Source organism: Delphinus delphis, chromosome 10 (assembly GCF_949987515.2).
Source record: "Delphinus delphis chromosome 10, mDelDel1.2, whole genome shotgun sequence".
Taxonomy (NCBI): Eukaryota; Metazoa; Chordata; class Mammalia; order Artiodactyla; family Delphinidae; genus Delphinus; species Delphinus delphis.
In genome coordinates, this window is record NC_082692.2 from 68,054,722 (window position 1) to 68,066,746 (window position 12,025).

Genomic DNA, 12,025 nt, shown 5'->3' on the forward strand with positions numbered 1-12,025 from the left:
GTAAAAACGGTGCCGAAAGACTTGCTTGACACATTGCCACAAACCTTCAATTTGTAAAAAAATGCAGTATCTGAGAAGAGTAACAAAGCAAAGTGCAACAAAACAAGGTATGCCTGTATAAGAATCATGGATATTTATCCTGATATAATAGGTCCATAGCAGCGAGAGGACTTTGATAAAGCAAAGGCTTCTTGAGGACTCTCCTTACCTGCTAGGGTCTGGTCCCACTTGCTAATGCTGTTGGACTCAGCACTGAGTCCTTCAATATATTTTAGGTAGGCCTCTGAGTGGAGAAGCCGTTGAGTCTTCGGTGGGGGAGCCACAAACATGGGTGTTGTTGGCTGCTGTATGACAGGGGGGCCGGGTGGATGTGGGCCAGGATATGGAGGTGGTGCCTGCTGCCCTGGAGGCCCCAAAACACCTACCTGAAAGAGCACAGACACATGGTGAGGGAAAAAAAATACTCAGTGCATGCTCTGAGAAAGAGGGTAACTTGAATTCTGTTGAGTCCTAGAAGATCCAACTTGGAGGCTCACCTGCTGTCCATATGGACTTCCACCTGGTGCTGGAGTCCCTACCATAGGGGCCACTCCTTGGTTCATCACACCTATAATTCAGAATTACAGGCACAATTAGAGGCTCTGGGTTGAGAAGACTGAAAACTACTGTCTGATAAGAAAGGCCATTTATAATGCAAGCCTATGATCTCTGCCCTGAGTCTTTATGGATAGGAACCCTAAGCACCCAAAACAGGATGTAGCATTCATATAGAAAATGCATGTTCTTTTGTTTTCTAGGTACTTTAAATACAAAGCTAGGACAACTTGTCAGATGTACATTAATTATTCATGGCTTAGAAATAATTTGAACCCTGCATAAAATTCTAGTATTTCCCTAGGTAAGCTACAGTCAGAATACAACTATATTTTCAAGGTATTTTTCTTTTGACAACACAGTTTCCTGCAACTGAAGCCCGTGTTTAATTTCAGCAGTAATGGCATTGCAACCAGGCTCAGCTGTATGCAATGTGTTAGGACAGCAGGGACATAAGGGAAGAGGTTTGTGCAAGTGCACATTAAATGACCTTTGTGGAGGCTGGAGGCACATTCTTGCTGTCCTCTCACAGGCCACCAGCACCTCTGGTTCTAACTGGAGTCACTAATGTTGGCAGAGAGGGGACACTGCCATTTGATAGACCAGCACTTTGAAAAGGAATCATCCGGAAACAGAGCAGCCTTGGTGCTATCACTTCAAATGCAAAATGACAAAGGGAAAGAGAAAGATTCCATGGTCCTACTATATTTGGACTTTGTATAAACTTCCCTTGGTGACTCCTCACAAGCAATTTCTGTCACACAAGCAAGTTCTGTCTCATAGGTCCTAGTTGATAATAACATGATGTCTTAAATTTAGCATCTGGGGCTATTTTAATCTCAGGACCGTCCACTTCCTAGTCTCATAAAACAGAGCAATAGGTAAAGGACCCAGTTCATTAAAAACTAACAAACTACAATCAAAACCCTGGTGAGCTACTGCTTAAACCTTAAACAAGTCCAGCTGGCTGCACGGAAGGATCAACAGGCGCTAACTTCATATTCTATAGTTTCTCTGGATTCAAAATGTTGGTATTTTAACCAGGCAGAACCAACCCACTATTCTAAGGTTCAGAATTGCTAAATACCACTTCCAAGAAGTATTAGACGTTTGTAAGAGAGAACACACTAAGTGAAAACAAGCTTTCTGTTTACAAAGCAGGGATTTTTATATTCCAAGAACCCAGAAGGGTACTGAACCACAAGAATAGAATCTTAGTGATTATTTGTGAGTGAGTGAAGAGGCTGCAGTGGGTAAGTTGCTGCTCCAGCAACATATTATTAACCCCTGTTCCCCTAGGACACTCACCCACCTTAGATTTCAAAACACAGTGGGCCTCCCTGAGCTGCCTGTATCAATCTCTGCAGGGCAGCACAAAAAAATCAGCAACCAACCCCCTATGTGCCCTCTGTTTACAAATGCCATGCCAGGGGGCAGCTGGTGAGAATGCAGGCTGAGTCACCAGAGGAGCTCACTGAATCTCCCTCTTCTCAAAGCCTGATCAGACGTGCGTGTGTAGATACTAAGAAGGGTTCTTCCCTGTCTCCTTATCATCAGGTGTGTTGTGCTTTCTTCAAATGCATTTAGAATCTGAAAAAGGGGCAAAGGGAGACATCTACCCCCCAATACCCGCCAAAAGACCAGCTACCTAGAGGGTACTGGCCTTCGGTGTGACTCCCGCTGAGTAGCACACGCACCTGGGAGTTAAGTCCAGCTTAGTCTCACTGCTCAGTCAGATACTCTTGCCAAGGGGAGAGGGCACAGAATTAAGGACAACTCCACCTGCCACAGGAACACACCCATTTTATGACTGACACCTGCTGCAAGAGCAACTCACACATAGTCCACCACTTCCATAATGAAGCACCCACACCCACGAACATTTCCTCCTCTGGGTGTGTCTAGATCAAATACTTCTGTGGCGTTATGGCCATTCTCTAAGCAACACTCACATCACAAAGAGTGTTACTGAAGGCTCTAGGCCGAGCCACCAGGTTAGCTCACCCTACATACTGCTGGGCACACCCTCTGAAGCTTTGTTTGGAACTCTTTATAGCCACGGGATCGGTAGATCCAATGCTGTTGTAAGCAAATCTAAGGGTTTCTACATTTTGTCATCTGGGCCAGGCCTTTAGCTAATATTTTGGATAATGGATCAAATACTATTCCAAGTCATCTTAAGGTCACATTCCCTCCAAATAGATACCTAAGGGTCAGTTTTTTTGCATATGATGGCAATTAATATGGGAACTTGTGATTTTCCTTTCATAATAATCTTTCAAATTTGCTAATTAATTGTAAAGGAAAACTGTACCTATTTCTGGGCTCCACTTATATGTTTCTATATGACATAACTTCTGAGCTTGTTGACAGACAAACCAGTGTCTCCAGGTAGCAAGGTGGGCTATGCTGTTCTTTAAATGTTATGTCATCCTTCTTTGGGGACTCAGAAATAGAAAACTCGTTCAGGACAAATTCGTTCTCTCCCTCCTTTCTGTTGCTAGAAGGACTGACTGAAGGATTTCTACAGAGTTCTACATTAGCGACTCTGTAATTCCCTTAGAGGGGAGGGGCTGCTTGAAAAGCAAAAGATGGAGCAGGGACTCTACACAGAAGACCCTTTGAGATAAGAATTGAACCAGAAGAAGAAATGTACTCAGGAGCAAAAAGTGCTTTTTATATCAACTGGCAATTTGGGAAACTTCATTCACTGATAAAGAGAGCAGAGCATGACCTCCTAGGCTGTGTTTGGCTTTCTGAGCACGTGTCAAGTTGTTTGAGTGATTTTAGAGTATGCCTCCTGCCCCTTGATCTGCTGAGTCTAGTTTCTGTCATGTGTCCTGTGCTGCTGCTAGGCAGCCAGGTGCTCAAGGGCACAGGTGCTGAGCCACCTGCTCAATACACAGGACAGGTCCTACTGCTGACATCCCTGGGATTCTCAGTGAGGGAAGGCCTGCCCACATGGGCAGCAGGTACCTCCTGGAACAAATGGCTGAAGGAGGAAAAAGAGAATATGAAGATGAGATTAATGAGTGAATGAGGATGAAGTTCTTACCCGGTGGTGGTATGCCCGGGAGGCCGGGCACACCTGGCGGAAGATGGTGGGGTGGAGGCCCCCCGGGGTGAAGTGGCTGCATGCTGCCCATGCTAACAAGGCCATCAACTGGGCCCTGCAAAGGTGGAAGGCCTGGCGGATAGCCACCCATCATGCCTTGAAGGACACAACAAATTTCAGACATGCATCATTAACATGCAACATGAAGTAAGTAATAACAACCCCCCCCATGCACTACTAATGAATAAAGCACCCTTAGTACTGCATGATATAACGGCAATTAGTGTAATTATTTTGTTGCAATAATGAACAAAATATAAAGTTACAAATATGAAATACATTTCTGGATGAATTAGTACTTAGTACATTATTATTTGTAGTTATTTTCCCTGTGATAAATACGCTGCATGTTTTCAGTTAAATAATAATAAAGAGGAGTTCCAGTAACAGCCTTCCCAAGGTCATGATTATTGCAAGGTGTTCAGAGACCCGTTCTGCCTACTGCGATTCTACTGAAGAGTATAAACCCCATCATTCCACTATGCCCACACTCATATGCCTATCACGGGTACACATGAGGGGAAACTGGAATGGAGGAAAATGAGGCACACAGCCCTGATCACAAAGCATGGTTCTCCAGCATGGCGGAGGCGGCAAGACTTTTTCAAGACTTCTATGTCCATTCCTCCTCCCTTTTAGCCCCACCACTGCTGGTAAGAATGGATCATGCTTGAGCTTGAGATGGGGAACAGCTAAGAGTCATCACAATGAATGATGTTTCATCTTTAGATCTCAAAACATGATAAAATAAAGATAAAACCTAACTCCCCACCCCCACCCCGGCCACCAGCCAACCTAAGCCCAGGTCACTCAGTAGCCTGCACGCAGATCTTAGGAGGAATGGCTGGAGAATCAGGCTCTGTTGACATGAGAAAAGGCCAGTTGTCATCATTGTCCCCAAGCACACAAATGTCCTCACAAAGACCTTCAGTTAACAGGGAACATTTTAAATGAGGTAGAGAATTTCTGTGAACAGAGGTTTTTATTCCTTTATTTTCAAAGTGCATCTTCACAACACAAAACACTTCCTGCTGGCTAGGGAAGAATTTCAAAAAACAAGTATTTTTGGCAAAAAGAGTGAAAGGAAGAAGATAATTTCAGAATGTCAAAGACTCACCTATCAAAAGAACTTTAAAGCCATATGACATTTTTTTAAGCAAGGAAAACAACTTGATTTTTCTGGGATTTGAAATGATCATAATGAACAAAACACAAGGCTCCCCACGAAATGCAATCACCTTTGGTCACAGCTTCTTGCACAAAGGGAGGGGTTGAGGAATTGGTGCAAAACCTCATTTTTATATAATACTCTTTGTAGAGGGGTTCTGGAAACAGTGCAAGACTCCCGGTTCTAAGAATTATACTCTTTGATTTTCCCTGAAGAATTGTTTGAAAGGTATTTATTTATAAAAGTTTAGTCTTTTGAAGCTATAAAATTACTGCAAGTTCTGAGATTGATTCAGCTTGCCTCATCGATCATATCTAAGCTGACTAAGAAACTTACAATTACACAAACCAATAAAACAAATTTTAAATAATAATCACCTCTGTACATAAAATAGGATTATCAGTTTCATTTTCTTAAAATGAGAGTTCAGAGATAAAAACTACTTTTGAACAGACACCACCATCTTAAACATGAGGAGATCCAATGCTACCAAACTGTCTTTTAACCATACCACCAGACAGAGCTTTTAGGGATAAGTAGGTGGGAATTCAAGAACGTTAGGAGGCTTTGCTTTCAATTACAAAAGCCCATCTGAACGCAGCCTTCATGGGCTGTGGTTGAAGAAATTACTAAGAATCGAAAGACATGACACTTGTCTTCATTAAACTGTACTTTGGCATTTATTATCCCAGTCACATGTGTTCAAATGAGCTTCAATGCTTGTAAGCAAAGCTGGTCTCAGACAGCAACAAGGCTAAGACTTAGGCCCTATGCAACCTGTAAACCCATAAGAAATCACTCTCTTAAGCTGCAAAGTCCCCACTGTGGACCAAAGACTGCTTACTGTAGAGAATGCTTGCCCTGCACTCCCACAGCCCAGAAGTCTGGGCAGCAAAAGGTTTAATAATGGAGCAGGGGCTTTCTGGAAGGGGGCCACCCTCCTTACCCATCAGAGCTCTGTGATGTTATTCCCCAACAGGGAGCTAAAATGCTGCAGCTGCTGTTTTTCAATGTTTTTAGCTGTTTGAATTGGTTTTGTTAATGTGTCCCTGGGCTTTTTAGTCAAGGGCACAGTGCTATAATATCACACATCAAATAGAACAAAAGAGAATGTCAATGAGGGAATTCTAACTTTCAAAGTCCCCATGTTCAAGGTCTGATTTCTAAAAACCTCTGGCACCCCATTAACCAAAATGGGCCATGGAATAGAGCAGGCGATTATGAGATTTGTTAGATCAACATCAGTTACACTGAAAGTACTGAAAGCCATGATTCAGATGTGCTTTGGCGAGTGCAACTGCTGAGTTCAGCGATAGTGCATTTGAGAACTTGCCATCACAAAAGGTAGGAGCAACAATGGAAAAGTTATCTTCTGCTACTCTGCCTTAAAAAGCAAAAAAAAAAAAAAAAAGTGAAAACAAAAACAGCATCCCAATGAGCCTGTCTTGAGCAACACTATCTTGGACTCCCTGAAAAAAGAGGTCAGACTGCTTGCTTAAGAAGAAACACAGCTTGAATGGACCTCACCAGGCTTAGAAAGATCACGAAGGAGGGACCCGAGAAGTGGTCTGCAGGTTTCTCATTGGAGACACGTCAGACAAGAATATTCAAGAACAGCCAAATTTGCTATGGCTACCAGAACCAGAGACAACACACACAAGCAAACCACATTCATCTTTTCTTTTCTTTTTTTAAAAATATGTGACTGGGATACTAACAGAAAATGCAGTTTAATGTAATTAAATAGAAAAGCATTACAGAGTGGGCACAATGAATTGATTAAGGACTTTGTATTCTACTTAGCAGTCATGCACATTGGTGACCAAGAAAGGATTTACAATTCATTGTCAAAAATCCTTTTAAATGGTCAGTCTTTTAAGGATGGCTGCAGCAGAACAAGGCAAACTGAATACTGGAATGAGATGGGAAAATCATCACCACCTAAAGACTAGTTTTGTGTTTTCTCTTGGTAGTCCCTCCGGAACAGAATTCAGGGTCTGTTTATATTTTCTGCTGTAGAACTCTATCAAGAGCAGTCTGCGGTGGAGAATATCGCCAGACCATGCCCACAGCCAGGGAAGAGCTGCTCCCTACCAATTCCCAGGATTGGGCCCAGGGCCCATTTCTGGGGCAGAGGGGAGGCATTGCCCATAAGGGAAAGGCGATATAAGGACAACATGGATGACTTCAAACTTTGAATCTGTCATGAGAAAAGCCTAGAGACTGTGGCTTACTCCTTGTTGGAGGAAAAAAAAAAATGAAGGAATTTCTTAAAGTGGAAAAAAATGGTCTTAGCTCCTGTTTTTACCTGCAACAGGTGTCAACTGCTGATTGAGCATCCCCATTGGTGTTGGTGGTGGCACCACCCCCATGAGAGCCCCCACAGGGGTGCCTGCTCGGGGAGAAGCACTCGGCTGCTGTTGCTGTGCTGCTCGCTCTCTCTCCTGCTGCTCAGCAACTTTAGCTGCCCGCTCTGTAAAGGCATTTCAGATTTTCAATTCTGTTTTTAACCCAGGAATTCAAAATACCATCCATTGCATTCAACAGGACTAGTAAAAACACAGGCAACAGTTCTGTCTCAATGGAAGGAACAGTAGATGACTAGTCTCAACACAGGAGGAGTCAGGCCGATTTCACTTGGTAACCTAGAGTCCAGCTTTCCTATCCCATCTTGAGAACTGGTCTGCAAAGATTTCAAGAATGTTAAGACTGCAACACACATTCAGAAAGCACAGATTTTATTTAAAAACGTCACCAGCATAACCAACGTGGTTAATCTCACAAGGCACCCTGAAGATGAGAAGCGCTACCATTATTCTAGTATTAATAGCATTACAAATTATTTATAATTTCAACATGAAGCAATTCCATGGCCCATTGTAATTTTTGGCACAACTGTTACTTACTATATTTTCCTGATTCCTGGCACCCAATTTTACTAAGATTTGAGGACTCTTGTCATTAGTGTCATGAGGTTTAGCAGCTGAAGAAAATTAACTCTGTAAGGGAAAAGTAGCTTACTGCCTCCTCCACAAGGTTTTAGGGAAAATAAACGCTAATTTGTACATTCTAATGAAGCAAAGAGGTCATGTTTAATAAACCCCAAGGGAAAAAAATGCATGATACTCCAGGCTACAGTCATCAGAAGCAGGGAATAATATATATACACATATGAAGCAATGGACAATGTACTGACAGAACCAGGTTTCCTGAAGCTGAGTTCAATACTGACCATAAATCATACTAAATCAGCAAAAGTTCCAGAATTCATACTTATTTCATGCAAAATGCAAGAGGAGCATTAGCTTGTGCCAGTTCTGGGCTGTGGAACATCCCTGCTACACCGCTCACTCCTTTGAGCTACTCTTTCTGCTTCTCCATAGCCAGTGGCCCCAACAATCACATTCCCAGTCTTTTTGGGAGCTAGCAGGCTGGACCCTTACTAGAGAACTCTAGAAATGTGCATTCCCAAAGCTCCCACAATACAGGGTTTATTTTGCTTCACCGTTCATAAATAGGAACTCCTCTCCACTCTTCACATGGGCAAACTGAGACTGGAGACAGGTAGTGACTTGTCCAAGGATATAGAGAGAACCAGCAACCTGCGGCTCTGATTCCTGGTATCAAACTCCAACTGCCACACATTAACCCTCCAACAAGGAATTCAAAAGGCTACTGCTGGCTGATCTAAGGAAGGGGAAAACAGCTTAGGTCACATGGCTTTAAAGAGCTTCGAGAAGCAACGGCTCCAGTCCTCCTTTGTGTGATAATGTGAAAGTCAACCAAGTCAAAGCTTCCTCGGCTGCGACAGTGTTACCTGCAGAGACTTGTCATCACTCACTACACTGTCCCAGTTTACAGATCCTCTGTACAATGAGCGTGAGGGACAAAGGCCATTTTAACAACCTATTTCCTTGAACTAGCAGTAAAAAAAACACTGATGACCTAGACTCCCACATTAAGTTCTCATATTTTCATTACACAAATGACACAGTAAAATGGGAGAGCAAAAAAATGAAGTTGAAAAAAGAAAATTTCAGGGCTGTGGATGGAATTGGACTGGCTACCTGTTGGTTCTTTTTGGGCTGTCTTAGAAAAGAGAATTATTAAATGAAGTCAGCCAACCTCCAAACTTTGGGTTTTGAATTCAATGGGCCTGAACACCAAAAGTTCAGATTTTGTGTCTCAGGCAGACACTGCTGAGTCATATAGCTCCTCTCACTAAGTTCTCACTGAAATTTCAGATCCCCCTTTGAATTTGGAAGAATTTCCCAGAAGCCATCATTTCTCCTTCTCTTCAGTTCTGCTCCAGCATTTTTACTTTTACATCATCTCCAGACACATTTCTTGCTCTTGTTCACACTCTGAATAACCAGCCATGCAGTACTGGCTTCATTTGTCCTGGACCAGGCTTTACAGCCATGTGAGCTTCATTTCTAACACTTCTCCAACTGAGTGATATATCTGGTCTTAACTTCCACTAAGGTTAGAAATACCAAAGCTCTCCAAAGTTCTAGGTTCTTACAGAACTGACTATGGTTTCTCAAAGAATATTCTGTCAAATATTAGTTCTTCGGGATATTAGCTGATATTACATGAATACCTGATCAAGTTTCAGAAAATGCCAGGTGAAAAAAGTAGGTTATTTACTACAGGTTTAAAGACTTTCATATGGCAATATGCACTGTTAAGTTTCTAAGAGAGAAAGTTTTTGGAGTGCTTCTCAAACTGGTTTTGCCACAAATGTTTTCTGAATGAACATCTTGTAGGACTAGGGTTCTGCAGAAGATCCTTGGGGAAGCCTGTCAGATAATTTTATAATAATAAATCAACTGTAATAAATGAAAGGAGTAAACTATTTTTTTTAAAAAAGGAGTTTCTTTGGAAACTCCATAAACTGTAATAAAGGAGGCAGCCTTGATAATTAATTTGTTTATGCTTGCTGGATTTGGACCTGGCCAAGAAGAGTAATGGTGATCACTATGGTCAATCAAGAGAGGGCTTTAAACTGGCAAAATGAAGCATTATATACAATTCCAAATGGAAAAAAAATACAGCTCTAACGGCAACAGTCCTGCCTAATCTAATGTTTATTACTCATTTCTTTATTAAAGTCATGCCTGATATTAAAAAACCAAAAACCTCTCTTAAATATTTGTCCTTAACGGCTAAGAACCACCATATCCTTGAATGATAGCTCATAGCCCCAAATGATTTAATTATAGAGTAAAAGGAAAATGAAGGCAGTTGAGCTTTATCAAAGAGAACCCAAGTACCTTAAAAGTAGCTATGAATGCAGCACAGGCCAGGACTGGCCTAGGAAACCAAGCGCTTCAGCCAAGCCTCAGCCTGGAGTTTATACATATGGCTTATCGAGAGCCGTAATAGAAGATCACTGATTTTGAAAGCCCCATTTCAGATGAATTTTAACCAAAATTATATTTAACATCCTTGTATACTCATTCCCCAGCTCAACACATGTGTGCTTACAGGACTTAATGAAAGAAAAAAAATCATGCAATTTTTAATAGCTAAATATTTGTTTGAGAAATCTGAGGGGGAAAAAAACCACACCAGGATCAGAGGCCAAGTCAGAGACAGCACTTCCTCAGTCAGGACAAGGCTGACACTTAAACTGCTGGATGGGAGCCATTTGAGACAGTCCCCAACACAAAGTTCACGTGCAAGTGGTAAGAACAAGAGATTCAACCTGTCTATGCACGTGCATTGCTGAAAACACCCCCTTGCTTAGAAAGCTCAGACAATTGTGCCTACGCTCTATTTACCTTCATATTCTGCTTTCTTGGCTGTCTCAAGGTTTCTCCATTCTGTCCCCACCAGTCGGCTGAGCTCACCAAAAGAGTAGTCTGGGTGCTGGGCCTTAATCACAGCTCTCATCTCACTGCTGAACAGGATGTAGCCACTCATGTTGATTTTCCGTTTGGAGCCTTCCTTCTTTGCACTGCCTTTGGCAGACTTTGGGGTAGACTGTAAGACAGAAAGCTCTTATAGTGCATCGGAACATTGCATCTGGTCAATTGTTAAAGGTTTCTGGAAGCCAGGAACATGCGACTCAACAGCTACTGTTTTATAGACATGTTCAGTTTATAGCTGGCCATTTTCGTGTTCAAAACACAGCTCTTCCTTGTCTCTTACCATATAAGAAAAATGAAAGTTTCACTGAATTCCATGACTGCAATCTGTAATAGTGACCTCACAATCAAGTCTTCAGAAAATTCTAAATGAAAAAAATATACCAATAGGGATCACCTTAACTGAAAGATGAGGTCCTAAAGAAAGAGAGACTAAAAAGATATAAGCAATAAAAGACAGAGTAACAGAATGATGCAGTTCCTCATGGCTTTCCTTCAATACAAGGCAAGAAGAACTTTCTAACTAAACCTGCCACTAAAACCAGCTGTCTATGAAATTAAAAAAAATAGTATTAAATTTTAAGTTATTAGTGGCATCATGAAAAAAAAAAAAAAAAAAAAAAACCTGTTCCTTCCTGTAGCATTCTAGGTTGAAGCTCCCATAATATAGGGGTTGGATGTCTCCTTCCTTTTGGGTTTGAATTTGCTGCAAACCAGAGCTGGAAATAAGACAAGTAACAGGAACTTGTCACCTTCACCTGTGGGGGTGTGTAGGGCATGAGATCCAGCTCACTGGCCAGGGGAGTCTGAAGTTGAGGTAGAGAAGGAGGCTCAATGACCTCACTATCCTCTTCTCCCATCTCTTCAATATCATCATCTCCACCTTCTAACTCAGCAAATTTAGCTTCTAGCAACTGGATCTTCTTTTCCAATAAAGGTGAGGGCTCCTTCTGAGGAACAGTCGGTTTTCTAAAAGAAGTGACATAAGAACAAATAAATAAAATGAAATCACCTAACACTACTCCAGGATTGATCAGAAAGCAATGTTCTGCCTTAATATCTAGAAGCAACGTCCTGCAATCTGCAATGTCTACTCTAAGTCAGCAAGGGAAAGAATTAAAACGTATATTTATAGTCACACCTACTTACAGATGCTTGTTTTTAAGGGATTCTGCTGAATACCCACAAAAGCACTGGGTGCAAAGTTGAGATCTAGTTGCCAATATATAGTGAAAAGAATTTTCGTAGTCTACAGAACTGTGCAACCTTTTAATA

At 41.8% G+C, this 12,025-nt stretch overlaps 1 protein-coding gene across 5 annotated transcripts in view; it reads right to left on the reverse strand.

Moving 5' to 3' along the window:
- The window catches only part of PBRM1 (polybromo 1), a 102,654-nt gene that overhangs the window by 5,289 nt on the left and 85,340 nt on the right, over positions 1–12,025 (reverse strand). For 2 of the 5 annotated variants that reach the window (XM_060022651.1, XM_060022652.1), the window contains 5 exons: positions 11,509–11,719; positions 10,664–10,865; positions 3,650–3,805; positions 537–607; positions 209–425 (listed from right to left, as the gene is read on the reverse strand). In XM_060022651.1, the coding sequence (XP_059878634.1) occupies positions 209–425; positions 537–607; positions 3,650–3,805; positions 10,664–10,865; positions 11,509–11,719 (857 nt within the window). Of the gene's footprint in view, positions 1–208; positions 426–536; positions 608–3,649; positions 3,806–7,185; positions 7,351–10,663; positions 10,866–11,508; positions 11,720–12,025 lie in introns of all 5 variants that reach the window. The other 3 variants (XM_060022654.1, XM_060022653.1, XM_060022650.1) reach the window with 2 other exon arrangements.